The following is a 25,750-nucleotide window of genomic DNA, read 5'->3' as shown; positions in this document are numbered from 1 at the left end:
CCTCCTCCCAATCCCCCCCTCCCGTAGATGAACGACGCGCCCCCCCCCCCCCCTATCTCCAGTCCTCTATCAAGCCCTCTTAGCTAGCAAAAAGTCGTCTGCCTACCTCTGATAACATAAACAGGTTCCATTTATCCCAGATACTATTATATTTTTCCTGCTTATGTTGTGAGGACAAGATCAAGTCTTCCATTCTACTAATATTTTCTACCTTCCGTACCCAATCTGAAATTGACGGTGCTCGTGTTTTTTTCCACAGTAAGGGGATACATGCCTTTGCAGCATCTAATAGAAAAGGTATTATTGACCTCTCATACTTTCCACTTGGAATTTCAGAAAGATGGAATAGGAAAAAGGCTGGGTCCTCCTCTATCTTATAATCTGTAAAAGTTTGGGTCAAGTTCCTTACCTCCGACCAAAAGGGCCTTATTACTTCGCATGACCAAAAGATATGTAAAATTGTGCCCTTCTCCTTCCTACACCTCCAGCATTTATCTGTCTCTTGTGGATACCATTTGTGTACTTTGTCCGGTGTGTTGTACCACCTGGTAAGTATCTTAAAATTTGTTTCTTGGGATTTAACGCATCTTGCAGGTCTAAAAGTAAATCTAAGAATCCTTTCTATTTGTTCCTGGGTGAGCTCACGGTTTAGCTCACTTCTCCATTTCTCTACCCATGGCCAATTCATCAACTCTTTTGGTGTGGTTAATAATTTATATGAGGTTGCTAGAGTGCGCGAAACACTCCTTCGTCCTTCACATAATCTCTCAAACTCCGTCAGTGGTCTATCAAATCGCTCTGGATTCGGTATCGATGATAGAAAATGGTGTAACTGATTCGCCTGCCAAAAGGGTAGGCCAAATGGTCCCCCTTCCTCTTTTAATTTTGCAATCGAGGGCCACTTTTTCTCTATCAAAAAAGCTGATACTTGTACCTGCCCTTTTTCTTTCAATTTTATATACTCTTTCCCCTCCATACCCGGAATGAATTTGGGATTTCCCATTATTGGAACTAAGGGTGAATCCATAGTTGTTAATTTTTGTTGAATACCCTGATAATGGCTTATACGAAGCGTATTACCTATTATTGGGTGGGTTTTCAGATTTCCAGGTAGACTTGGGTAACACCATATTGCCCTCTTTAAATCCACCGTAGTTTGCGCTTGTTCAATTTGCGTCCAAAGTTTTGTACTGGACTGGTGCCACCACTCCAGTACTCTGCTTAGGTGTATACCGTGGTAATACTTGCGTACGTCTGGTACTGCTAAACCCCCGTACTGTTTTGACACCACCAAGGTACTACGGGCTAAACGAGGCTTTTTCCCTGCCCATATATATTTAATAAATAATGTGTGTACACTCTTAAAGAAATTATTTGGTATTTTTACCGGTAATGCTCGCATAAGGTATAAATATTTAGGGAGGATATTCATTTTCAATAAGTTACATCTCCCAAACCAGGATTGCAGCCCTCCTTGCCACTGTCCCAGCATCTTCCTCGTCTCTGCTAACAATGGCGGGAAATTCAGTTCAAAGACCTTAGATAAATTTGTAGGTACATACGTCCCCAGATATCTCACTGCCGAATCCTTCCATTTAAATTTAAAACTAGCTTTTAATGTAGATAATTTCAACTTTGGGATACCCACCCCCATTGCCTCCGATTTCCCATAATTTATTTTGAAATTGGAAAATATTCCATACTGCTCAATTTCCTTCAGTAAATTCGGCAGCGAGATCTCTGGGTTCGTTATCGTAAACAAAAGATCGTCGGCGTATGCGGCGATTTTATATTGTGTTTGTTTCAGCTTTATCCCCCCTATGTCCGGGTTTGCTCTAATTCTGCACAGTAGGGGTTCCAGCGATAAAGCGAACAGGAGGGGAGACAACGGGCAGCCTTGCCTTGTACCGTTTTTTATTACAAAGGGGTCTGAAAGAATTCCGTTTGCTTTTACTCTTGCTGTAGGGTTTGAGTAAACTTTCGCTATTTTCTGTAACATTAACTCTCCTACTCCAATGTGTTTTAGGACTGAGAACATATAAGACCATTTCACCCGGTCAAAGGCTTTCTCCGCATCTGTGCTCAATATGACGCAGGGGGTCCCAGACGAGCTGGCCACCTGCATCAGATTGAGCACCCTAGTCGTGTTGTCCCTTGCCTCCCTGTCTGCCATAAACCCCACCTGGTCTAAATGTACTATGTTTGGCATATATTTTGTTAATCTTGTAGCAAGTATCTTAGTATATATTTTTAGATCCACATTTAGGAGAGATATCGGTCTATAGCTCCCACACTGCGATGGGTCTTTCCCTTCTTTTAAGATCAATGAGATATGGGCTGTCAGGGTATCTCTAGCCCAGATCTCATTTGCATCGACCCCATTGTATAGTCTTCCCAGATATGGGCCCAGTATGTGAAATAACGAATGGTAATATTGGTTTGATAACCCATCCGGGCCCGGAGCTTTCCCCTGTCTCATTGATCTCAAAGCTTGCTGGATTTCTTCCTGCGTGATGTCTGTCTCCATAGCTAAACATGCCTCCTGAGGTAATACTGGTAGACCAGATTGTGACAGGTAGTTTTCTATCTCTTGCTCGATATTCTCATCTTCCGTCAGATTATATAGGGTCGAGAAGAAAGATTCAAATTCCCCTGCTATCTGTCCCGGGAGTGCTTTCCTTTCCCCTCCTGGCGCCACTATATAAGGTATATATGACCTCCCCTTCTGATCCCGCACTGTCTTTGCTAACATTTTCCCACATTTATTTGCCGATTCGTATGAGAATCTTTGTGTTACTTGTAGTGCTGCTTTTGCCTTGTATTGGAGTAGATCTGTTATCTGTTTTCTGACTAGTATTAATTCTGCTAGTAAAGGTGCTGATGGTTTCTGCTTATGATTCTTCTCTAGGTTCTTTAATTTCTCTAGTAGTGCCTTTAGGTTACTATTTCTTTCTCTTTTGATTCTAGCCCCATGCTTTATTAGTACCCCTCTTACTACCGATTTATGTGCTTCCCAGAGAGTACCTATCGTACATTCTGCTTGGTCATTAATCTCAAAATAATTTTGTAGTTCCTTTACTACGTCCATTAAAACCTCCTGGTTTTGTAAAAGGCTTTCGTTTAGTCTCCAGAAACGTTGTTTATGTGAATTAATGGAGGTCAAGCTATAGATCATTGAAATTGGGGCATGGTCTGACCAACTGATGTTATCTATCCCTGTATTCCTAACCGCCTGGAGTTGGGCATGGGGGACCAGGAAGAAGTCAATCCTGGAGTAGCTTTTATGAGGATTTGAGTAGAATGAAAATTCTTTCTCAGAAGGGTGTTGGAGTCGCCAGATGTCTATTAGCTGTTCTCTATGTAAAATTTTTACCACTCTTCTTCCTATTCCCTGTGGGGTTGCTGATAGCCCATTGGAAGTATCCACTACTGGTGTCAGGGTGATATTAAAGTCCCCCCCCAAAATTAGTTGGCCTTCTGCAAATTCCCTCAAATCCGATAGTGTTCTGGCAATAAACTTATCCTGCTGGGTATTCGGTACATATAATGTTGCCAATGTAACTTGTATATCTCCTATTTTACCCTTTAGAAACAAAAATCTGCCATTTACATCAATTTTACTTTCTTGATATGTCCATGGTATACTATTAGCGATCAATATCGATACACCCCGAGATTTACTTTGCATATTGGTTGAATGATATACATACGGGAAGGCTCCACTATTGAGGTATGGTAATTTATTTGTCTTAAAGTGCGTTTCTTGAATGAAAGCTATGCTTGTTTTGAGACGTTTTAATTCCATCAATAGAATTCGTCTCTTTTCTGGGATATTTAATCCCTTCACATTAAGGGAGATGAGTTTTACGTCGTCCATCCCCGGGAGGGTGGGAGGGCAGGAGGAGAGCAAGAAAAGCACACCGAGAAAGAAAAGGGAGGGAAAAAAAAAAAAAAAACCCAGATATATTCCTCTTCCCCTAACTAATCCCCCTGAGTCAACGGCGAGGACCAAGGTTCGTCCCCGCTGGTCCCTCAGTGGGAAGAATATCTATTCTTTTTTTTTTACACACGGCATTTTGCTGCCATTTGTGTGTTTACCTAAATGGGGAAGTAAGCGGAAGAGGCCAATGAGTAAATCCCCTCGCCGCTTCTCCCCCCCCGCCCTTAAATTTCATTTTTCGCCCCTTTTATCTGTTATATCCCCGATGTACTCCCAGGATCTTAATTGCTCATACCAGTCCACTTTTCCTCAAGTTTCTCTCCTCCTCTTCCTTTCCTCTCGCCCCGAGAGAGAGAAAAAAAAAAAAAAAAAAAAGAAATTCCCATATCCCTCCTAACCACTCCTCTAATGTATTCAAGTACATCCACAATCAAACTCAAATTTACACTGTTAAATTTATACTTTTATACAGCAGTACCCCCTCTCTCCCGTTCCCCCTGAAAGAGAGGTAGGGGCAGGATATTGACTCTTTAGTTTCAATGGTCCCCAAAAAAAAAAAATGGGGGTGGGGAGGGAGTCCATATCCCTCCTATCCAATCTTCTAATATGTTCAAATACATCTACAATAAAACTCAAATTTGCATCGTTAAATTTATACTTTTATACAGCAATATCCCAGCACTCGCTCCATATGGTGGGGGGGGGGGGGAACCCACATCCCTTCTATACAATCTTCTAATATGCTCCAATAAATCTACAATAAAACTCAAGTTTACATTGTTAGATTTGTACTTTCACCCCCTTCTCTCCCATTCCCCCAAAAAAAAAAAAAAAAAAAAGAGGTGAGCAGGCTACTGGCTCTTTAGTTTCCTCGGTCCCCACATAGAGGAGGGAGGGAAGGAAAAAAAAAAAAAAAAAAAAAAACCTCTTGCCCATGAGTGTATAAATCAACAACACCATCCTTATTGTAAGTGGCAACGCAAAAAAAAAAAAAAAAAAAAAAAACCCCGAAACCCGTGTCGCTATGAAGAGAAGGGGGAAAAAAACACCCCTTCATTTACATATCGTGAGAAAAAAAAAACCCGTGTCTTATGCACAATTTATTGTGAGAAAAAAAAAAAAAAAGGAACCAAAGAGAACCACCCCGTGATTCAGGGGGAAGAAAAAAAAAAAAAGAAAACAAAGAGACCCCCTTCGTTACGTACTATGGACCCCAAAAAAAAACCCCTTTTACTAGTATTACTATTAGTGTTATTATGTGTAGGGAAAAAAAAAAAAAAAAAAAAAAATTACCCTCTGCTCTATTACCACCCCTTATTCCTTGACTCTCCCCAAAACCTCTCTACTCCCACCCAACATTGTGGGCACTTCCATCAGCTACAGTGCATCATATGTCCACCTCTGGAAAAAAAAAAAAAAAAAAAAAACGTTTTTTTTTTTTAAAAATTCACAAAAAAAGCAAAAAGTTTTTCCTTTCTTTGTCCGTGCGTCACTAGGACAGAGGAAGAGAGGAAAAAAAAAAAAAAAAAAAAAAGGAAAGGGGGGGAATCTTCCAGCCCCCCCTCCTCTCCTCGCTTCCACTTCTCATTTATTCTCTTCATTTTCTTCCTATAGACTGGATTTCTGTATATCGATGATCCCCTCCTCTGTTATTCACCCCGAGGGGTCCCATCCAATTAGGGATATCTATGGGTTCCGTGCCCAGAAATGTAAACAGTGCATATTTCTCCTGTATTCTCCGCAGGGTAAAGTAATGTCCACTCCTGCAAAATGTTATGGAGAAGGGAAATCCCCACCTATAAGTACAACCTTGCCTCCTGGCTAGGTCTAGTAGTGGCCTTAACAAAGCTCGTCGTTGTAGAGTCGCTTTAGCAATATCCGAAAAAATTTTTATGGGTGTCCCTTCATAATCCAGCTCTTTCATGCCCCAGGCCAGTCTCAGAATGGATTCTTTGTGTACATAACTATAAAGCTTACATATCACATCCCTCGGGTTGTCTTCCGATCTTCTAGGGCCGGACACCCTATGTATCCTCTCTACCTCCAGCTGTGCCGGGAATTTATCCCCCATAATTTTTTTAAACACCTGCTTAGATACATCTATAAGCTGTTCCTGCTTTACCGTCTCTGGTAAGCCCCGAATCCTCAGATTGTTTCGGCGACTACGATTTTCGAGATCTTCAAGTTGTATATAAATAGTTCCTTCACTTTCCTCCTGTAAATCTCTTGCATGTTCCAATACCGTTACCCGGTCTTTAATTAAAGCTATTGTTGTTTCATCCTCTGCTACCCGGTTAGCCAACACCTGTATCTCCTTTCTCACCAACTGCATCTCCCTGCGGTGCGTTTCCTCCACTCGTTCAATAATTTGTTCCATATCCATTTTAGTGGGTAATGCACTCAGGATGGCTTTTAATTCGGCTGTCTGGGTTGCAATTTGGGGGTTTACTAGGGGGCTCAAATCTCCTCTTTGACTCCCGTCCTGCCCCACCAGACTAGATTCTCCTGAAGGTGAGGTGACCCGAGAATCGGTCATATCACTAGTCTCTAGGTCAGTCTGTATCTCCTCCCTCCTCTCTGCCATCTCACCTTCCCTGGTTGTTTTTTTTGATAAGAACCGCCTTATTTCTCCCTCTGCTTTATTGTTTACCGGCTCTTTTCCCAAGCTTTTTCTTCCCTTGCGCCTTTTCGACAATGTCATATTATCTATGAGACACTGATGGGTTTTCCTTGAATGCAATCTGAACCACACTTCTAGCAGGCTCCTCTTTCTTACTTTGCTGCCGGGTAAGGACTTAACTGCTAGTGAACCTCCAGCAGGTTTTATTTATAGGATAAAGTGTCTGCTCACCTTCTTCCAAGGTTTACCTCCTCGATGCTCCTGCCATACAGCGTCTCGGCGTTGCCTTCCCTGGAGGTTCCCGTGTGTCTCCGCCTAACCTCCCACAGAGCGGAAGGTGAGCAATCTCCTTAGCAGACTGTCACTGGTCCCCTCGGTCCTGCTGCAGGCAGTGCTTTTTCTCTCAAGAGCGGTGAGTGAACAACTTCCTTGGCGGTCCGTCACTGACCCCGCCGGTTCTACTGTCTGCCGAGCTCTCTCTCTCAAGAGCGGTAGTTACACACGCTCCTTGGCGGTCCGTCACTGGCCCCGCCGATCCTGCTGCATACGGTGCTCTCCCTCTCCGGACAAGTGATTGCGGGCTGATCCGACCGTGTCACCGTCGACCCCCCGCGCGCTCCACGTGTAGGGCGTCTCTAAGCTACTTAGCTCTGGTGCTCATTCGGGCGGGGGAGAGAGCGCGAAGCTAGGGAGTTCACGGAGCTCTCACTCCCATGACCGCTTCCGACCACGCCCCCCCTATTTTTTTTTTTTTTTTGTTTTTTTTGTTGTTTTTTTTTTAACGCGTAATGGCGGCGATCTGCGATTTTTTTTACGGGACTGCGACATTGCGGCGGACAGATCGGACCCTTGACTGACATTTTTGGCACTTTTGGGGTTACCAGTGACATTACTACAGTAATCAGTGCTATACATATGCACTGTTACTGTAAAAATGACACTGGCAGTGAAGGGGTTAACTTTTTTGAGAGGGAGGGGTTAAGTGTGTCCCTAGGGGCGTGATTCTAACTGTGATTGGATGTGGCTACTGGTGTAAGAACAGAGATCAACGGTCCTACATAGCAGAACCGTATGATCTCCCTTCTTACACAGGGAAGAATGACAGGTGGCTTTGTTTACATTAGCCGCCTGCCTTTCTCCCGGTGTAACGGACAATCGCGAGTGCCCGGCGGACATCGGGTCCACCGAGCACACGCGCTGGGGGGGTCCGTGACCGAGCGGGCCTCCGGCGGTGCGCGCCTGCTCCCTAGAGCACACAGGCTAGCGATGTAGTCCTACGTCGCTTTGCCTGTGAGGGGCTGACCGCCGCACGGTCGGCAAGTGGTTAAGAACATACTAACTAAAGGCATTGGCCAGTGCATTCCAACAGGAAATGCGTTTAAAAGAGCTAAAATAAACCCTGGGTGGCTAATCGCCAAAGTAAAAATGCATGTAAAACCAAAGAAAAGGCCTTCACAAAATACAAGGCTGAGGGGGTCATTGGCAGCATTCCAACATTACATAGAATGCAATAAGAAATGTAAGAGCGCAATCCAGGTGGCTAAGATAGAACACAAAAGGCACATAGCGGAAGAGAGTAAAAATAAAATAAAAAATATATAAATAGTCAGAAAGTGAGGCCAGAACATATTGGTCCCATAAAGAATGATGAAAGGAATCTGGCTATAAAAGACAAAGAAAAATTCTTCTCCTCTTCACAAAAGAAACGGGGGGTTATAGTAACCTAGACCTTAATGTTAATAACATGTCACAGGAAGCACCCTCGTGGTTAACAGAAGATTAAGTCACTGGGACCAGATGGCTTACACTCGAAGGTCCTTAAGGAACTCAGCCAGGTGATAGCCAGACCATTGTTCCTAATTTTTATGGACTTTATGGACAGTCTACTTACAGGAATGGTACCAGCTGATTGGAGAAAAGCCAACATTGCACCAAAATTTAAAAAAGGGCTCAGATATATCCCTGGGACCTACAGGCCAGTTAGCCTAACATTAATATTCTTCAAGCTATTGGAGGGGACCATAAGGGACAATATGCAAGATTTTATTAATAAAAACAGTATCATTAGTGGTAATCAGCATGGATTCATGAAGAATCATTCTTACCAGACCAATATATTAACCTTCTATGAAGAAGTGAGCTGCCATCTGGATAAAGGAAGGCCTGTGGATGTGGTGTATCTGGACTTTGCAAAGGCATTTGATACAGTTCCCCACAAATGTTTACTGTACAAACTAAGGTACGTAGGTATGAACCATAGAGTGAGTACCTGGGTGGTGATAAATGGTGAGTACTTGGAATAGTCTGGTGTGGAAAGTGGGGTCCCCGAAGGATCTATCCTGGGACCAATCCTGTTTAATTTTTTTCATAAACGACCTAGAGGAGGGGATAAACAGCTCAAGCTCCGTATTTGCGGACGATACTAAACTAAGTAGGGCAATAACTTCTACACAAGATGTGGAAACCTTACAACCTAACCTGAACAAAATACTGAGGTGGGCATCTACATGGCAAATGAGGTTTTATTGTTGGAAAATATATGGTAATGCATTTGGGTGCCAGAAATACGAATGCAAGTTACTAGGGGGAGAACCTTTGGGGGAATCGAAGATTGAAAAGGACCTATAAGTCCTAGTAGACTACAAGCTCAGCAATGGCACGCAATGCTGCATGCAAAGCCAACAGAATACTGGCATGTATAAAAAATGGGATTCACTCCAGAGATAAAATGATTATTCCCCAACTCTACAAGACTCTGGTCCGGCCACATCTGGAGTATGCTGTCCAGTTCTGGGCACTGGTCCTCAGGAAGGATGTGCTGGAACTGGAGAGAGTCCAGAGAAGGGCAACAAAGCTAATAAAGGGACTGGAGGATCTCAGCTATGGGGAAATACTACAAACATTGAACTTATTCTCTATGGAGAAGAGACGCTTGAGAAGGGATATGATATCAATGTACAAATACTGTACTGACAACCCTAGCATAGGAACAAATTTTTCAGCAATAGTAAATTTAAAAAGACACGTGGCCACTCCCTAACCTTAAACTGCGTAAAGGGTTCTTTACTGTCAGAGCGGTAAGGATGTAAAATTCTCTCCCACAAGCAGTATCAGCGAGGAGCATCAATAGTTTCAAAAAACTATTATATAGGCACCCTAACAACCACAACATACAGGGGTACACAATGTACCATTGACACACACACATACACATCATAGGTTGAACTGGATGGACTGGTGTCTTTTTTCAACCTCACTAACTATGTAACTATATGAAACTATGTATGGAATCATTTGCCTAGGCAAGAAACCAGGAAGTAACAGTAAAAATGTAAAAAAAAAAGAAAGTTCAAAACAAGTGAATATAATATACCTTCCTATCTATTTAAGGCTCGTATACACTTGACGAAAATTGGATGAAATATCTTCCGATTTTTCTCTCTCATGCTCAGCGGTCATAACCGTTTTTTAGTTGACATAATGTTCACGAAATTTCTTGTCCGATTTTTTATTTTTGGGACATTTGTTCCTAGACTTCCGGGTTGTCAGCGGTCTCTCCTATCAGATTTCTCGCGGACGTACTGCCTACACATTAAACTAAAATTGGTCGTCTGGGGACGGACGATAAAATTTTTGGTTTGTCCCTCCGTTTTTTTTCGTTGAAAATGTCGGCATCGGCTGCTGAAAGTTGTGTACACACTAGCCGAAAATCGTACGATTTTACCTCGGACGGGAATTTTCGCCAGATTTTCTACTAGTGTGTACCCCACTTTACTAATGCCAGCAGCAATGTTAATTGGGCATGTGAAGTTCCACTTTAATGGCACATTTACACTACTGTTCTGTGATAATGTGTGCAATGTTCAGAGTTACCACAATGTGCAGTAATACGCGTAGGCGGCGTTATGGTCTTGGGGAGCCCTTCATTTTGGAAGGATTTTGGAAGGTACCACTGCACACTAAGACAATTCACTACAGACTTGCACCGCTGAATGTAAACAGACAGTGGAAATGTGGCTCTTGGATGGAGGTAAGTATACTTCTGTGGAGGGGGTGGGTGGGTTAGGTAAGGGGAAAAGGAAGGAGGGGGGACATAATCCCACAATGCCCTATTTTTTAATGTGTTACTAGACCCAGGAGCCTGCAGTCACTATATCTGGTCTCCCACAGTACACAGAACATGGAAATGTAATTATTTTTGTAAATATAAACTGCTAAATACCTTTTCTCATCAGCAGTATATAAGAGTCCTGTGACTTCTATCAGTGTCTGGTTAAAGCTTGTAGTAGTTTTTATTCTCCTCTGACTGTCCTATGAGGCTGCATGACCCCTGACCCTCAGTCTGGACAGTGCTGATTGGCCCCGTGCTGATCCCATGCACCCTCCCAAGAAAAGAAAAGAAAAAAAAAACTCTCTAGCAATACACACCAAACTGAGCATGTGCAGCTTGTCCCCTAGCCTCTGTTCTATCAGCAGATGGATTGGGGATAGCGGAAGAAGGGGAGGATCAGAGAAGACAGGATCAAACAGCCTTTTTACACAATCCATAATATAAACCCCTTAGGTTCCACAATGAGTATAACAAGCATGATTTACTGCATATGCTGTACAGACTGAGTTTACTGTTGTGGGTTTAGTAACTCTTTAAAGTGCACTTATCTTTCCACCCCAAACTTCTCCCTGGTTTTATAGTTTCTGTATAACCCAGCAAACTTTATTGGTGCTGTATAAATTCACATTGAAAAAAACCACCATCAGGTGACTGGTGTTGACAGGTCCTCATTAAAAGGCAATTTATTCTGTTATCTTTAGAAAAAATCCAGCATATGAATATTTGGTATTGTTATAGCTAAGACTACAGGTGGAGCTTTAAGCCTGGTGTCCTGGGTTCCCGGGTCACGTTTCCGAGGGCACAGCAGCCCATTCCTTTATAATGAGCCGCTGTGCCTGCGATTCATGAAGGAAAAAGGTTCCTGCACCATTTTCAAAACGTACTGGCGGGGAAAATAACCATGCGATTTCCATGCGATTTCCCAGCGGTTCCCGCACCGGCAAACGTGCTTCATTTTTGGATGTGTGGGGATGTCATTAAGAATGAATGGCAGCGCCGCGTGTTTTTAACCTCTTGCCGACCGCCCAGCGCAGATATACTGTGGCAGGGTGGCTCGGCTGCGCAAAATCCCGTAGATCTACATGATTTTGTGCACGAGGTCTCAGTGGTGCTGTTTAAACATAGCAGGAGGCGGGCCGTGGGAGGAGCGGCGGCAATTGCCACCGGCCTCTTGCGATCGTCAGAGAAACTGACAGAAGACCCGCCTGCTTATGTAAACAAAGTAGGCGAGTCTTCTGTCACACAGAAGCCCCGGCCTCTCTGTGCTTGCCCCCCCCCCCCCCCACACAGTCAGTAATCACATTTAGGCATACATTAACCCCAGTGTTAACCCTTTCCCTGCCAGTGTCATTTATACAGTAACAGTGCATATTATTTAGCACTAATTACTGTAGTAATGTCACTTGTCCCAAAAAAGTGTAAAAAATGTCAGTTAGGGGCCAGATCTGTCCGCTGCAATGTCGCAGTCCCGCTAAAAAACGCTGATCGCCGCCATTATTAATAAAAACAAAACAATAAATAAAAATTCCAAAAATCTATCCCGCAGTTTGTAAACGCTATAACTTTTGCGTAAACCAATAAAAATACGCTTTTTGGAAATTGTTTTTACCAAAAATATGTAGCGGAATACAAATTGGCCTAGACTGATAAAAAAATCTGATTTTTAATTTTTTTTTTATTGGGAATGTTTTATAGCAGAAAGTAAAAAATATGGCGTTTTTTTTTCAAAATTGTCGCTCTTTTTTTTGTTTATAGCACAAAATCTAAAAACCACAGAGGTTATAAAATACCACCAAAAGAAAGCTCTATTTGTGAGGAAAAAAGGACATCAATTGTATTTAGGTACAGCATCGCATGACCGCGCAATTTTTCGTTAAAGTAACGCAGTGCCGAATCGCAAAAAATGGCCTGGTCATTAAGGGGGTAAAACCTTCCGGGGCTGAAGTGGCTAAACACCACGTTTCAGTTGTGTGAACAGGTGCGATTCCTGCAACCGCAACCACCCGCGATAGTGTGAACCAAGCCTTAAGAGGTTTTTTTTTCTTGCTACCTGCTACAAAAAAGATTATGTACAGAATTCAGTAACTCAAGATTAATTTAAACAGATAAGTTAGTGAGCCGTGACACCTCCCCCTCACTATATCGATCTGTTTGAAGTTTCAGTGACAGACAGACTGCCCGAAAGGAATCAACTTCTGGTGTGCAGTCTCCTTCCATAATGCAATAGTGCTCTGGAAATCCTTTTTCATGTTATAAAAGTTTAGCTATAAAACATTGTAATGAAAAAAAAAATACACACACACACATTACCAAAAGTATTGGGACGCCTGCCTTTACGAGCACATGAACTTTATCGGCATCCCAGTCTTAGTCTGCAGGGTTCAATATTGAGTTGGACCACCCTTTGCAGCTATAACAGCTTCAATTTCTAAGGTCAGGCACTGATGTGGACGAGAAGGCCTGGCTCACAGTCTCTGCTCCAATTCATCCCAAAAGGTGTTCTATTGGGTTGAGGTCAGGACACTGTGCAGGCTAGTCAAGTTCCTCCACCCAAAACACTCTCATCCATGTCTTTATAGACCTTGCCTTGTGCACTGGTCCAAATCATTTGGTGGAGGGGGGATTATGGTTTGGGGTTGTTTTTCAGGGGTTGGACTTGGCCCCTTAGTTCCAGTGAAAGGAACTCTTAAGGTGTCAGCATACCAAGACATTTTGGACAATTTCATGCTCCCAACTTTGTGAAAACAGTTTGGGGATGTCCCCTTCCTCACCAACCAGTCTGCTTACCAACCAAATTAACCTGTCCAATAGAATGCGTTAAAAACAGGGGTTTAGTTAGCACACATTTGCAAATGCATTCGTAAGCTGCAAGACCCCTTCACGGCACCCTGTTTAACTTGCAGTCCTAACCCTTCTAAATTTATGAGTCTCCACAGTGGGAGCACATGCATTCTAATGGATAGATAAGGGGCAGGTGGGCCTGGAGGTAGCCCAGTCCTTCTTAAGGCTCCGTTCACATCTAGGCGTTTTGGGGCGTTTTTGGGGCGTTTTTCTGCTCTAGGATCAGCTCTCAAAACGCCCAACAAGACAAATCCTATTCATTTCAATGGCCCCTGTTCACATCTGAGCGTTTTGACGCTGTATACAAAACGCCCAACACTCAAAAAAGTACATGAGCTTCTTTTTGGGCAGATTACAGGCGTTTTCCATTGATCTCTATTCAATCTAAAAACGCCTGCACAAAAATCGCGGTAAAAATCGCGGTAAAAAACGCCGCAAAAATCGCGGTAAAAAACGCGCGAAAAACGCTACGCTCAGGTGTGAATGTAGCCTAAAGGCGCAGTGGCACCCTGGACACCCAGCACATAGCACAATGGCAGCAAAGGTGTCCAGTGTGTCCCCTCACCAATATTTACACCAGTGATAATAATAATATAAAAATAATAACAGTAATTCACTATTGAACCCTACAGACTAAGACTGGGATACCATTAAAGTTCATGTGTGTGTAAAGGCAGGCGTCCCAATACTTTTGGTAACAGTATATATATATATATATATATACACATATACACACACACACACAGTCACAGTATATACACACTTGCATACATCAGATATATATTGACACCCACAGACATCAGATATCTATCCGGCATAAATATATAAACCTAAAAATACAGCTGACTTCAATTCAGTTCAACACAGGGATATCCCACCTCCAGACTGCTGGATTCTCCATCACGCTCGGAAAGGATCTGCACGTTCCCCAGATGCAGAATAGAGGCGATGATCTTAAATATACTCATCTGATGGGACTCTTTTACACCTGCGGAAGCATCAGCACAGAGAAACAAGTTATAGTGACAGTAATGTAGCATCTGTTTGCACTAATACACTTCTAAAAACGCTCAAAAACGCCAGTAAATCGCTACGTTCAGGTGTGAATGCAGCCTTAGTTCTGCTTTACCTGCAGCAGAGAAAAATCAGGTGTCATTCTCTGCCACATAGGCCTTTGCTGTGTGGCAGAGCTGTGTAATTCTCAAGACTGGATAGACAGAAATACGAATCCTTTGGCAGATAATACAGCTCTTTATATGTTTTTCATCTGTGTATTTATTTCTTTGCTTCGAGTAGCTGTAAAAAAAGTTTTCATTAAAGCCATGGAAGTTTGCACAGTTTATTGATGTGGCAGGCGTCATGTAATGCTGCCCGACAACAAGCACATTAGTGGTCGCAGACAGAAAGCTCCATCAAAAAGCTGCATTAAATGTTGAACATTTCATGGCAGCGCAATATTCTGTCTCATATGTACCATGTCACTTCCACTTAGTAGCTTCAGGCATTTAAAACTAAAAGGCTTTTCTACATAAGAGACATAAGAGACCTGCCCTGCAGTCACGAACGGCCGACATTTCTATTTCAGCAAAACCCAACAATTTGTTTCATCACTTTCAATTATATATTTTAAAAAAAGCTACTTTTGCTTTTGGCATAATTTTCTATAATTCATCTTTTAACCACTTGACCTTCGGAAGATTTAACCCCCTTAATGACCAGGCCATTTTTTGCGATACGGCACTGCGTTACTTTAATGAAAAATTGCGCGGTTGTGCAACGCTGTACTCAAATAAAATGTATGTCCTTTTTTTCCCCACAAATAGAGCTTTCTTTTGGTGGTAATTGCATTTTTTACTTTTTTGCACTATAAACAAAAAAAGACCGACAAGTTTGCTATAAAACATCCAATAAAAAAAATGTAAAAAATCAAATGTCCTCATAAATTTAGGGCAATATGTATTCTACTACATATTTTTGGTAAAAAATCCCAAAAAGCGTTTGATTAGTTTGCACAAAAGTTATAGCATGTACAAAACCATGGGATATATATATATATATATATATGGCATTTTTATTTTTTATTAGTAGTGGCGGCAGTTAGTGAATTATAGTGCGACTGTGACATTGGCATTGCAGTGGACAAATTGGACACTGACACTTTTTGGGGACCAGTGACACCAATACAGTGATCAGTATTCAAAAAATATTCACTGTCACTGTACAAATGGCATTGGCAGGGAATGGGGTTAACATTGGGGTGATCAAAGGGTTACATGTGTGCTTAGCCAGTGCTTGTGCACTGTGGGGGGGGGGGGGGGGATGCTGTGACTAAGTGAAGGCACAGCTCCATGTCTCTGCTTTGCAGTAACACAGGATCCATGCCTTCCCTACTGACAGAACTGCGATCTGCCTTGTGTACATAGGCAGATCACCGTACAGGCTTTCTGCCCAACGATTGGCGGTTGTCGGCAGACATAGAGTATAATTACAGCAGGAGTGGTTTGCCGGCAACACGCATGCGCGCTCAGACCCGGAAGTGCAGAATCATGTACTAGGTATTATCCACTAGCTGTTTCCACTGGGAAAGGGACGGGGGGGGGGTTTAGAGGGCTTTTTCTACTGCTTCTCAATGGTCTTTCTGGTGTAGAAATGGAACAAACTGATCAGTGTTCTCTTAGCTACAGTTGGCGATATAGCTTCAACTAGGCCTAATAGGCAAACTTCCATGGAGGGTTGTACAGAGATGGAAGTAACTAGATCAATTATAGCCAGTACTTCTTCCCAACAGAGCTGTCTTTAACGCAGGGCAAAAGGGGAGCTGCCCCGGGCCCAGTCATTGTTGTGGGGCCCAAAGCAGCTGCCCCTTGAGCCTGCACCACCCCGCAAATAGTTGATAAGTGGATTCGGGAGGCCCCAAGAAAATGTTTGCCCAGGGTCCAATTGATATTAAAGACAGCCCTGCTTCCCAATATACCTTAACCTTTGGACAGTGCTAAAAAATGTGAGAGAAATCTACCGGTGGGAGACCACACCGCCAACACTCCAGAGAAATATCTGGGTTTATCATGTGTAGCCTATAAGGGGCGAAGTAGGCTCTGTGTACGATTCTAAATTGTACAAGGCAGTCGAGTATTGAGACCAAGGACCAAAAAGGGAAATCCTAGACATCATCTCAATCATCGTTGTCCAATGCAGGAATGTCACGTTGCCAGTGAGTCCTAAACTCTTCAAGAAGGGGTAAGGACACAAATATAAAGTGGAAATATAAGTGAGAGGCGGGCTTCTCATTACACTCTGTGCGGAGTTGCTCGTTCCAGTTACGATTGGACAACCATACAGGAGGAGTGCGGGAATTGAGCAGTGAAGGCATAGGAGAGCAGTAGGTGGCAGGGAGATATTCTACATGGAGGAGAGTTGAGGTAAGGGAATTAACGACTGATGTGATAACACTTGTGAGAATAATTTAACGCAATGTTTAGTCAAAGTATAGGGATCTGTTAACTTTGAAATATGTGACAACGGTGCATTAGGGTAAACAGCTGTTTTTTGCAACCCTCACAGGCGAGACCTTCTCCATGCCCGCAGAGTGGTAAGCATGGAAGGGGTCAGCCCATAGGGGCCCGTGGTCCTTGTAGCTGCTGACTTTTAATTTTTTTGGGGGGAGCCTGGAGCTCCCCTTTAAGGTACATAATGTGTGCCAAAGTGAACTGATGACAGAGGTCTAAAGTATACAATATACAGCAGATAATACAGAGAGCAGCGATCCAGGCAATAAAAAGCAAAGCAAAATTCAGAGTCCATTTCATCTATCTAGAAAAATGGCGTACAGTATGAAGTCTCCAGTATGTGACATACTGAACAATGTGCAGGGGGCAGTAATCCAGATTATGTAATTTGCAGCATGGTTTGTAGCACAGTGGTCTACAGCATGTAAAGTTTAGCATACAGAGTGCAGACTTCTGGAGTATATAATGTACAGTATAACAGGTAACCATCCTGTAATGTACAGCATAGCACGCAGATTTCCAAAATATTGAATCTACAGCTCAATGTACAGAGTGCAGAGGCCTGGAGTATGTAACAAGGTAAATTGTACAAAGTGCAGAGGTCTGTGGTATGCAACATACAGCATATCGTACAGAGGTCTGGGGTATATCATTCACAACAGGTTGTGAAGAGTGCAGAGGTCTGGAGTATGTAATATACAGTACGTTGTACAGAGTACAGAGGTCTGGGGTATATCATTCACAACAGGTTGTGAAGAGTGCAGAGGTCTGGAGTATGTAATATACAGTACGTTGTACAGAGGGCAGAGGTCTGGGGTATATCATTCACAACAGGTTGTGAAGAGTGCAGTGGTCTGGAGTATGTAATATACAGTAGGTTTGATCAGAGGGTAAAGATTTGGAGTATGTAGCATACAGCACTTTGTACAGAGAGCAGAGGTCTGGAGAATGGAACATGCATCATGCTGTAAAATGTGCAGAGGTCTGCAGTATGCAATCTAAAACACTTTGTACAAAGTGTAGAGGTCTAAACTACGTAACATAAAAGCACATTGTATGGAGGGCAGTGGTCTAGATGTAATCTGCAACATGATGTACAGAGAGCAGGGGTCTAGAGTATGTAATCTACAGAATGTTGTACAGAGTGCAGAGATCTGGAGTATATAACATACAGCAAGCTGTGCAGAGGTGTACAGAGAGCAGAGGTCAGGAGTATATACTATATAGCATGCTGTACAGAGTGCAGAGGTCAGGAGTATACACTATGTTGTACAGAGTTCATAGGCTTGGAGTATTTACCATACAGCACATTGTACAGAGTGCAGAGGTCTGGAGTATATACTCTACGGCACGTTGTACAGAAGTTTGGAGTATATACTATATAGCACGTTGTACAGAGTGCAGAAGTCTGGAGTATATACTCTACAGCACGTTGTACAGAGGTCTGGGGTATATACTATACAGCACGTTGCACAGAGGTCTGGAGTATATACTATACAGCAGGTTGTACAGAATTCTGGAGTATATACTAAACAGCACGTTGTACAGAGGTCTGGAGTACAGCATATACTATACAGCAGGTTGTACAGAGGTCTGGAGTATATACTATATAGCACGTTGTACAGGAATCTGGAGTATATACTATACAGCACGTTGTACAGAGGTATGGAGTAAATACTATACAGCACGTTGTACAGAGGTATGGAGTATATACTATACAGCACATTGTACAGAGGTATGGAGTATATACTATACAGCACGTTGTACAGAGGTATGGAGTATATACTATACAGCACGTTGTACAGAGGTATGGAGTATATACTATACAGCACATTGTACAGAGGTATGGAGTATATACTATACAGCACATTGTACAGAGGTATGGAGTATATACTATACAGCACGTTGTACAAAGGTCTGGAGTAAATACTATACAGCACGTTGTACAGAGTACAGAGGTCTGGAGTAAATACTATACAGCACGTTGTACAGAGGTATGGAGTAAATACTATACAGCACGTTGTACAGAGGTCTGGAGTAAATACTATACAGCACGTTGTACAGAGGTCTGGAGTAAATACTATACAGCACGTTGTACAGAGTACAGAGGTCTGGAGTATATACTATACAGCACGTTGTACAGAGGTCTGGAGTAAATACTATACAGCACGTTGTACAGAGTACAGAGGTCTGGAGTATATACTATACAGCACGTTGTACAGAGGTCTGGAGTAAATACTATACAGCACGTTGTACAGAGTGCAGAGATCTGGAGTATATACTATACAGCACGTTGTACAGAGTGCAGAGATCTGGAGTATATACCATACAGCACGTTGTACAGAGTGCAGAGATCTGGAGTAGATACTATACAGCAAATTGTACAGAGTGCAGAGATCTGGAGTATATACTATACAGAACATTGTACAGAGTGCAGCGGTCTGGAGTATATACTATACAGAACATTGTACAGAGTGCAGCGGTCTGGAGTATATACTATACAGAACATTGTACAGAGTGCAGCGGTCTGGAGTATAGACCATACAGCATAGTGCACAGAGTGCAGAGGTCAGGAGTATATCATACAGCACGTTGTACAGAGTGCAGAGGTCAGGAGTATATCATACAGCACGTTGTACAGAGTGCAGAGGTCAGGAGTATATATCATACAGCACGTTGTACAGAGTAGAGAGGTCAGGAGTATGTAACAGACAGAACGCTATACAAAATGTAATTGTCAAGAAATATGTAATCCAACTATTGCTTTCTTTCGAAAACAGTAATCCTCTGTGGTGCATAAACCAAACTCTTTCAATTCTATGACATTCTATAGGTAGTCCCTTCAGCAAGAGTGCGTTCATCATACAATTACTGAGACCCAAGTGTCTGATAAAGTTGGATCGGCAAAAATAGAATACATCTCCTGCACTCCTTGATCTTGAAAGGCAACTCCTGGCTGCACCTTCTCAGGGATTTTTTTTTCATCCCATAGCTACTGGTTTACATTGTTGTAAGCCAACTGTGTCTTCAAAGCATTGAGTTCCCAAGGCAGAAACATGCACGTTCTTCTCATTCAAACATGCATGTTTATGGAAAGAGGTTTCACAGAACCTCCATTGTGTATCTGTAGGTAGCTTTACTGTCATAGTGCCACTACCTGCACAATATTCTACATGACAACTCAGCCAGAAGTACAATGTGGTCACACATGGTGGAAGGTCTATTCTAATTTTTTCAATGAAACAATTAAATAATATGCCTTAGTTTTTTTATGGTTATAAAACTTTAGAGGTATGTTGGGGTTTTAGGATTAGGAAATGCTGGTGACCTTCTGACTTTAACGCTTTCTGACCCTGAACAAGTAAAGGGATCAGGAGAGTTCATAAAAAGTCACATATCTTAATCGGCATACCAATTTTGGGTTACTGACATAAAAAACTGAAGCCACAGGGTCAGCATGACAGCCATGCAACTGGAATTTTCATAAGGACTGGTCAGCAACAGTGGCTTCCACGTCATGGTCATGACAAATTTCTTTTCTTTAAAGATGTAAAACCTAAAGAGCGTAAACAGCATAACCTGTACAAGAAAACCTTCCTGAGCCATCACTAGTTCAGTCTTACCCAGAAGTGTAAACGCTTGTCTCGTTTTGTCAAAGTCATCCGCATCATCCACTCCATCAATGGCCGTTTCGCCTCCCTGTGAGGTGTAGAAAAAATCCTCGGCTTGGGCTAGGAAAAATAAAGAGAGGTAAGAACAACTAAAAAACATAAATACTTGGAAAACATAAAACTATACTGTAGATGGAAGGCTTTCATTACACCCATTAATTATAATCCCAGCTTCAGGCACAGAATTTCTCTGTTCCAGTGACACCAGTATAAGAAATGGTGAATGCAGTTGTCAGCGGGAAGGCTCAGACTGCAATAAAAAAAAAAAGAAGGTTTTGGCTGGACTTGTGTATGTAAAAAAGATCTGCTGCCAAAATCAATCAGTGGCTCTAAGTTGTTATTGGGGAAACTCGATATATGATGTGTAGTTGATGCTAATTAACTGCAGGATTGTGCAGCATCAAAATTAATCAACAAGCTTAAAATCAGCGCAAATCTACTCTCCCCAATTTTTAGTATTGTAATATCCTATTATCTCCAACCAAAAAGTGCAAATGCAATATTCTTAATGAATGATTATGATTATCAAAGTTTCTATAAATAGTGAAAAAATATATGATAAAAAATGAAAAAAATAATCATATATAAAAAAAACCAAACAACTCATATCAGTAAAAAAATCCTGTAAGATGCTAGAGGCATCACCCTGGTATAACACCGCAAAGTCAGCCGACGTAGCCCTACGTCATTTTGCGGTAAGTGGTTAACCCATACCTGCTTGCTCCAGGTTGGTGACAAGGGAGAACGGTCGGCAGAGCAAGTCAGGCAACTAGCATTTTCAGAAGGTCAGCCATGACAGTTCCTGGGAAAATAAAATAAATGCTCCTGCTCTTGAGGGGTTGTTCATGCGACTTGAATCACTGGACGCGACCTTAGCTGGAATTGTCGTCATCCTGCTGTGCTGCCACTCATAGATGGTTGGGGAAACCACAAAGAGAACTGGAAAGAAAAAATACAGAGGGTGCACCAACCTAGCGCATTATCTTACAAAACTGTTTATTGTTAACCGCTTGCCGACCGCCGCAAGTACATATACTGTGGCGGTCAGCCCCTCACAGGCAAAGTGATGTATCGGTACGTCACTAGCCTGTGAGGCTCTGGGGAGCGAACGCACGCCGCTGGAGGCGCGCTCCTGCTCCCGCGCGGTCACGGACCCTCCCGCGCGTGTGCCTGGCGGACCCGATGTCCGCCGGGCACTTGCGATCGTCCGTTAGAGCGGGAGAAAGGCAGGCGGCTAATGTAAACAAGCCCTCTGTCATTCTCCCCTGTGTATGAACAGTGATCATACGGTTTTACTATGTAGGACCGTTGATCACTGTTCCTACACATCAAGCCACAGCCAATCACAGTTAGAAGCACGCCCCTAGGGACACACACAACCCCTCCCTCTCAAAAAAAGTTAACCGCTTCCCTGCCAGTGTCATTTTACAGTAACAGTGCATATGTATAGCTCTGATTACTGTAGTAATGTCACTGGTAATCCCAAAAGTGTCAAAAATGTCAGTCAAGGGTCTGATCTGTCCGCCGCAATGTCGCAGTCCCGCAAAAAAAAAAAAATTGCAGATCGCCGCCATTACTCGTTAAAAAAAAAACCAACAAAAATTACAAAAATCTTTCCCTTAGTTAGTAAACGGGATAACTTTTGCGCAAACCAATAAAAATACGCTTTTTGCGATTTTTTTTACCAAAAATATGTAGCATAAAACAAATTGGCCTAAAATGTTAAAAAATTTTGATTTTTACATTTTTTGGGGGAATTTCATGTAAAAAAAAACATGAAAAATATTATTTTTGCAAAATTGACGCTCTTTTTTTGTTTATAGCGCATGATCAAAAAAATCGCACAGGTGATCAAATACCACCAAAAGAAAGCTCTGTTTGTGGGAAAAAAAGGACGTCAAATTTGTTTAGGTACAGCGTTGCACGACCGCGCAATTGTCCGTTAAAGTCACGCAGTGCCGAATCGCAAAATAGGCCCTGGTCAGGAAGGGGGTAAAATCTTCCGGGGCTTAAGTGGTTAAAAACATGTATACATCATGTTCACAAAAATAGATGGAACATAGGCACAAATAGAGATAGTAAGTCCACCAAGGAGGTCCACTGGGCATGGTATGCAGGTACAGACCATGTTGAGATGTAGAACCTCTAAATGCCGCTTACGCGTTTCAGGGGCGTACCCCCCACTCCTTGGTGGACTTACTATCTCTATTTGTGCCTATGTTCCATCTATTTTTGTGAGCATGATATATACATGTTTTTAACAATAAACAGTTTTTAAGGTAATGCGCTAGGTTGGGGCACCCTCTGTATTTTTTCTTTCCATGACTCTTTCTTTCCTGGATCGCTCTTAGTATTTTGTTTTCTTTTAAAAATAAGGAATGTAATGTTACAAGCGATAACTTTAGCTTGCGTTTATGTGACTTGGTGTTGGCGTAAATCAGTACCGGCCCAGCGCCTCCAGACTGATCTGTGGTTACATCTGAGGCGGAATTACGACTCATTTTATTTAATTAGGAACTTTTCCAGATTTCTATATGGACACTGGGGGATAGAGTTTAATTGTCTGAGATGAAGGACTGGACAGCGTATCTTCCTCTCAGCGTCAGTGTGCTAATGATATTACTCACATATTACCTGTATCAATGCAGTGAGTAGGCGGGGGGAATCAGAAACTTTAAATAAGTTATATGAAATTTACACAATCAGGTTATAAGTAACAGGAGAGAACTAGAACATTAAATCAAAGATGTGGCAAATTCCTGGTAAAGCTAGATTTCCTTAAAGCGAAACCAACTTTGTCTTATTTAAAAGTTCCCATAAAAACCTGTCCATGGAGGGATTTCAGGCCTCTCAAATCAATCCCCTTTCCTTTTGCTTTCCTGATGCAGACCAGTGCATGTGCAGTTTGCTGCATTCCCGGCAACCTGAACCCGGAATCTGATCACTTTGCTGGGACACCGCCAGGCATCCACTTGTTGATGTGTTGTTGCTGCTTCTCATGGAGAAGACAAATTTGGATGTCAGCGCCAGAATCTAGGGTGGTGTTGGCTTCGGTGGGCAGGAGGGTACTGCGGTCTGCATTCTAATCACAGTATCACTGGAAATGTGAAAAGGCTTTCGCAATCCATGCACTTTTTACCATTTTTTGTCCCTTTAAAAACTCTGCAAGTCCATTAAAGTGGGAGATTTGCATGATTTTTACTTATAGGTAAGCCTATATTATGGCTTACCTATAAGCACTGTAAATATCTCCTAAACATGCACGGTTTAGGAGATATTTGCTGTAGATGCAGCCGATGGCATCACTGGCACATGCGCTCTGAAGGAACAGCATACCCGTGCAGTTCCTTCAGATTCCTGTGCTGTAAACAGCAGCTCCTGTGCGCATGCGTGGGAGTGATGTCATCGCGGCTCCCGCCACTCACACAACAGCAGTCCGCCTACCCAGAAGGAAAGCCGGGTGAAGATGGAAGCGCCTTCAGTGGTGACAGCGTGCTGCTGGAGGGCTTCGTTCTAAGGTAAGTCTCATTGCCTTGCAGGTTTTTAAAAAAAAGCCAGCCGTTTACTACCCCTTTTTAAACAGCCTTAACCTTTTTTCAGACATGGAACCCTTTAAAAGTATGCAAAATCTCAAGGCACCCTAGAAAAAAATGTAACGGTTACTTGTCAATGGAAAACCTGAGCTTGGGACGATGTAAACAACCCTCTTTATGAAATTAACTTCACATCAGAAGCCCCCCATCACATGAGAGCCCCCTTTACATCAGAGGTTCCCCATCATAACAGAGCCCCCCTTCACAACTGAGGTCCCTCCATCACATCAGAGCCCCACTTCACATAGGAGATTTCCCCCATTACATTAGTCTCCCCTTCACATCAAAGGTCCCCCCCCCCCATCACATCAAAGCCCCCTTCACATCTGAGGTCCCTCTGATCACATCAGAGCCCCCTTCAAATCTGAGGTCCCCCCATCACACTAGAGCCCCCTTTACATCTGAGTTCCCCCCATCACACCAGAGCCCCTATTACATTTGAGGTCCCCCCATCACACCAGAGACCCCTTTACATCAGGGGCCCCTCGATCACATTAGAGCCCCACTTCACATCAGAGATTCCCCCCATTACATCATTCCCCCTTCACATCGAAGGCCCCTATAAATAAGAGCAGAATTTTGTATTTTCCTAAATGCTGGGGGCAGCCCTGCATGCCGCATGCCCTAGATCATACATTGCATTGTGTCCTAGCCCTAGAGCAGTGTTTCTCAGGGCACAGTTGTCTCACTGGACAATCTCAAGGCACCCTCCATAATTATGGACAGTCTTGAGACACCCCATTTATAAATGTAAAAACCTATTCTAATAGTTTTACATAATGCAGCAACATCCATATGTAGGACACCCAACATTAGAGGTGTTTTTTTCTTCCAAAACAAATACACTTTTGCACACTGGTACTGACTAGTATTCCAGTGTTTCTATTCTCCCTCAGTTCCTCTCCATCACTCAGCTAATGTCACCCCAGTGCTGATGGAGAGGGGCAGGGGAGGGTCAATTAATGTGTTGTGCAGGTGATCAACACCCTTCTTATCAACATTGATGACATCACTGGTTGTAGGATGCCGGTGCCTGGAAGGTTGAAATGCAGCACAATAAAAACCCATGGCTGTGTGTAACTGAAAGGCAAGCTTGATCCACCTGCTGGCTTGTATACATTTTTGGGCAATTTTTAGGCATTTTGCCAAGGCACCCCTGAAGAAACCTCAAGGCACCCTGACTTTTTTAGCAGAGACCCTAGAGAATAAAACGGAGGTCGTTGCAATATTTTATACCTCACTGTATTTGCGCTGTATTCTTTCAAAAGCAATTTTTTGGGAAAAAATGCACTTTAATTAATTAATTAAAATAAAAAACGAAACCGTAAAGTTAGCCCAATTTTTTGTATAATGTGAAAGATGATGTTACCCTGAGAATTGTGAGAGAATCGTGATCTTTATTCTAAGCCAAAAAATGGTGATTCTCATTTTATCCAGAATCATGCAGCTCTAAAATGCAGATATAAAA

At 42.6% G+C, this 25,750-nt stretch overlaps 1 protein-coding gene across 1 annotated transcript in view; it reads right to left on the bottom strand.

The window, feature by feature from the left end:
- The window catches only part of MYO5B (myosin VB), a 436,041-nt gene that overhangs the window by 159,752 nt on the left and 250,539 nt on the right, over positions 1 to 25,750 (bottom strand). The window contains exons 8-9 of the mRNA XM_082255167.1: positions 20,642 to 20,749; positions 14,391 to 14,500 (exon numbers count right to left, since the gene is read on the bottom strand). Coding sequence (XP_082111293.1) covers positions 14,391 to 14,500; positions 20,642 to 20,749 — 218 coding nt within the window. The remainder of the gene's footprint in view (positions 1 to 14,390; positions 14,501 to 20,641; positions 20,750 to 25,750) is intronic.

The sequence above is a fragment of the Pelophylax lessonae genome (genome assembly GCF_965119305.1).
Source record: "Pelophylax lessonae genome assembly, chromosome: 1".
Classification (NCBI taxonomy): Eukaryota; Metazoa; Chordata; class Amphibia; order Anura; family Ranidae; genus Pelophylax; species Pelophylax lessonae.
This window is presented reverse-complemented; position numbering and strand designations above follow the sequence as displayed.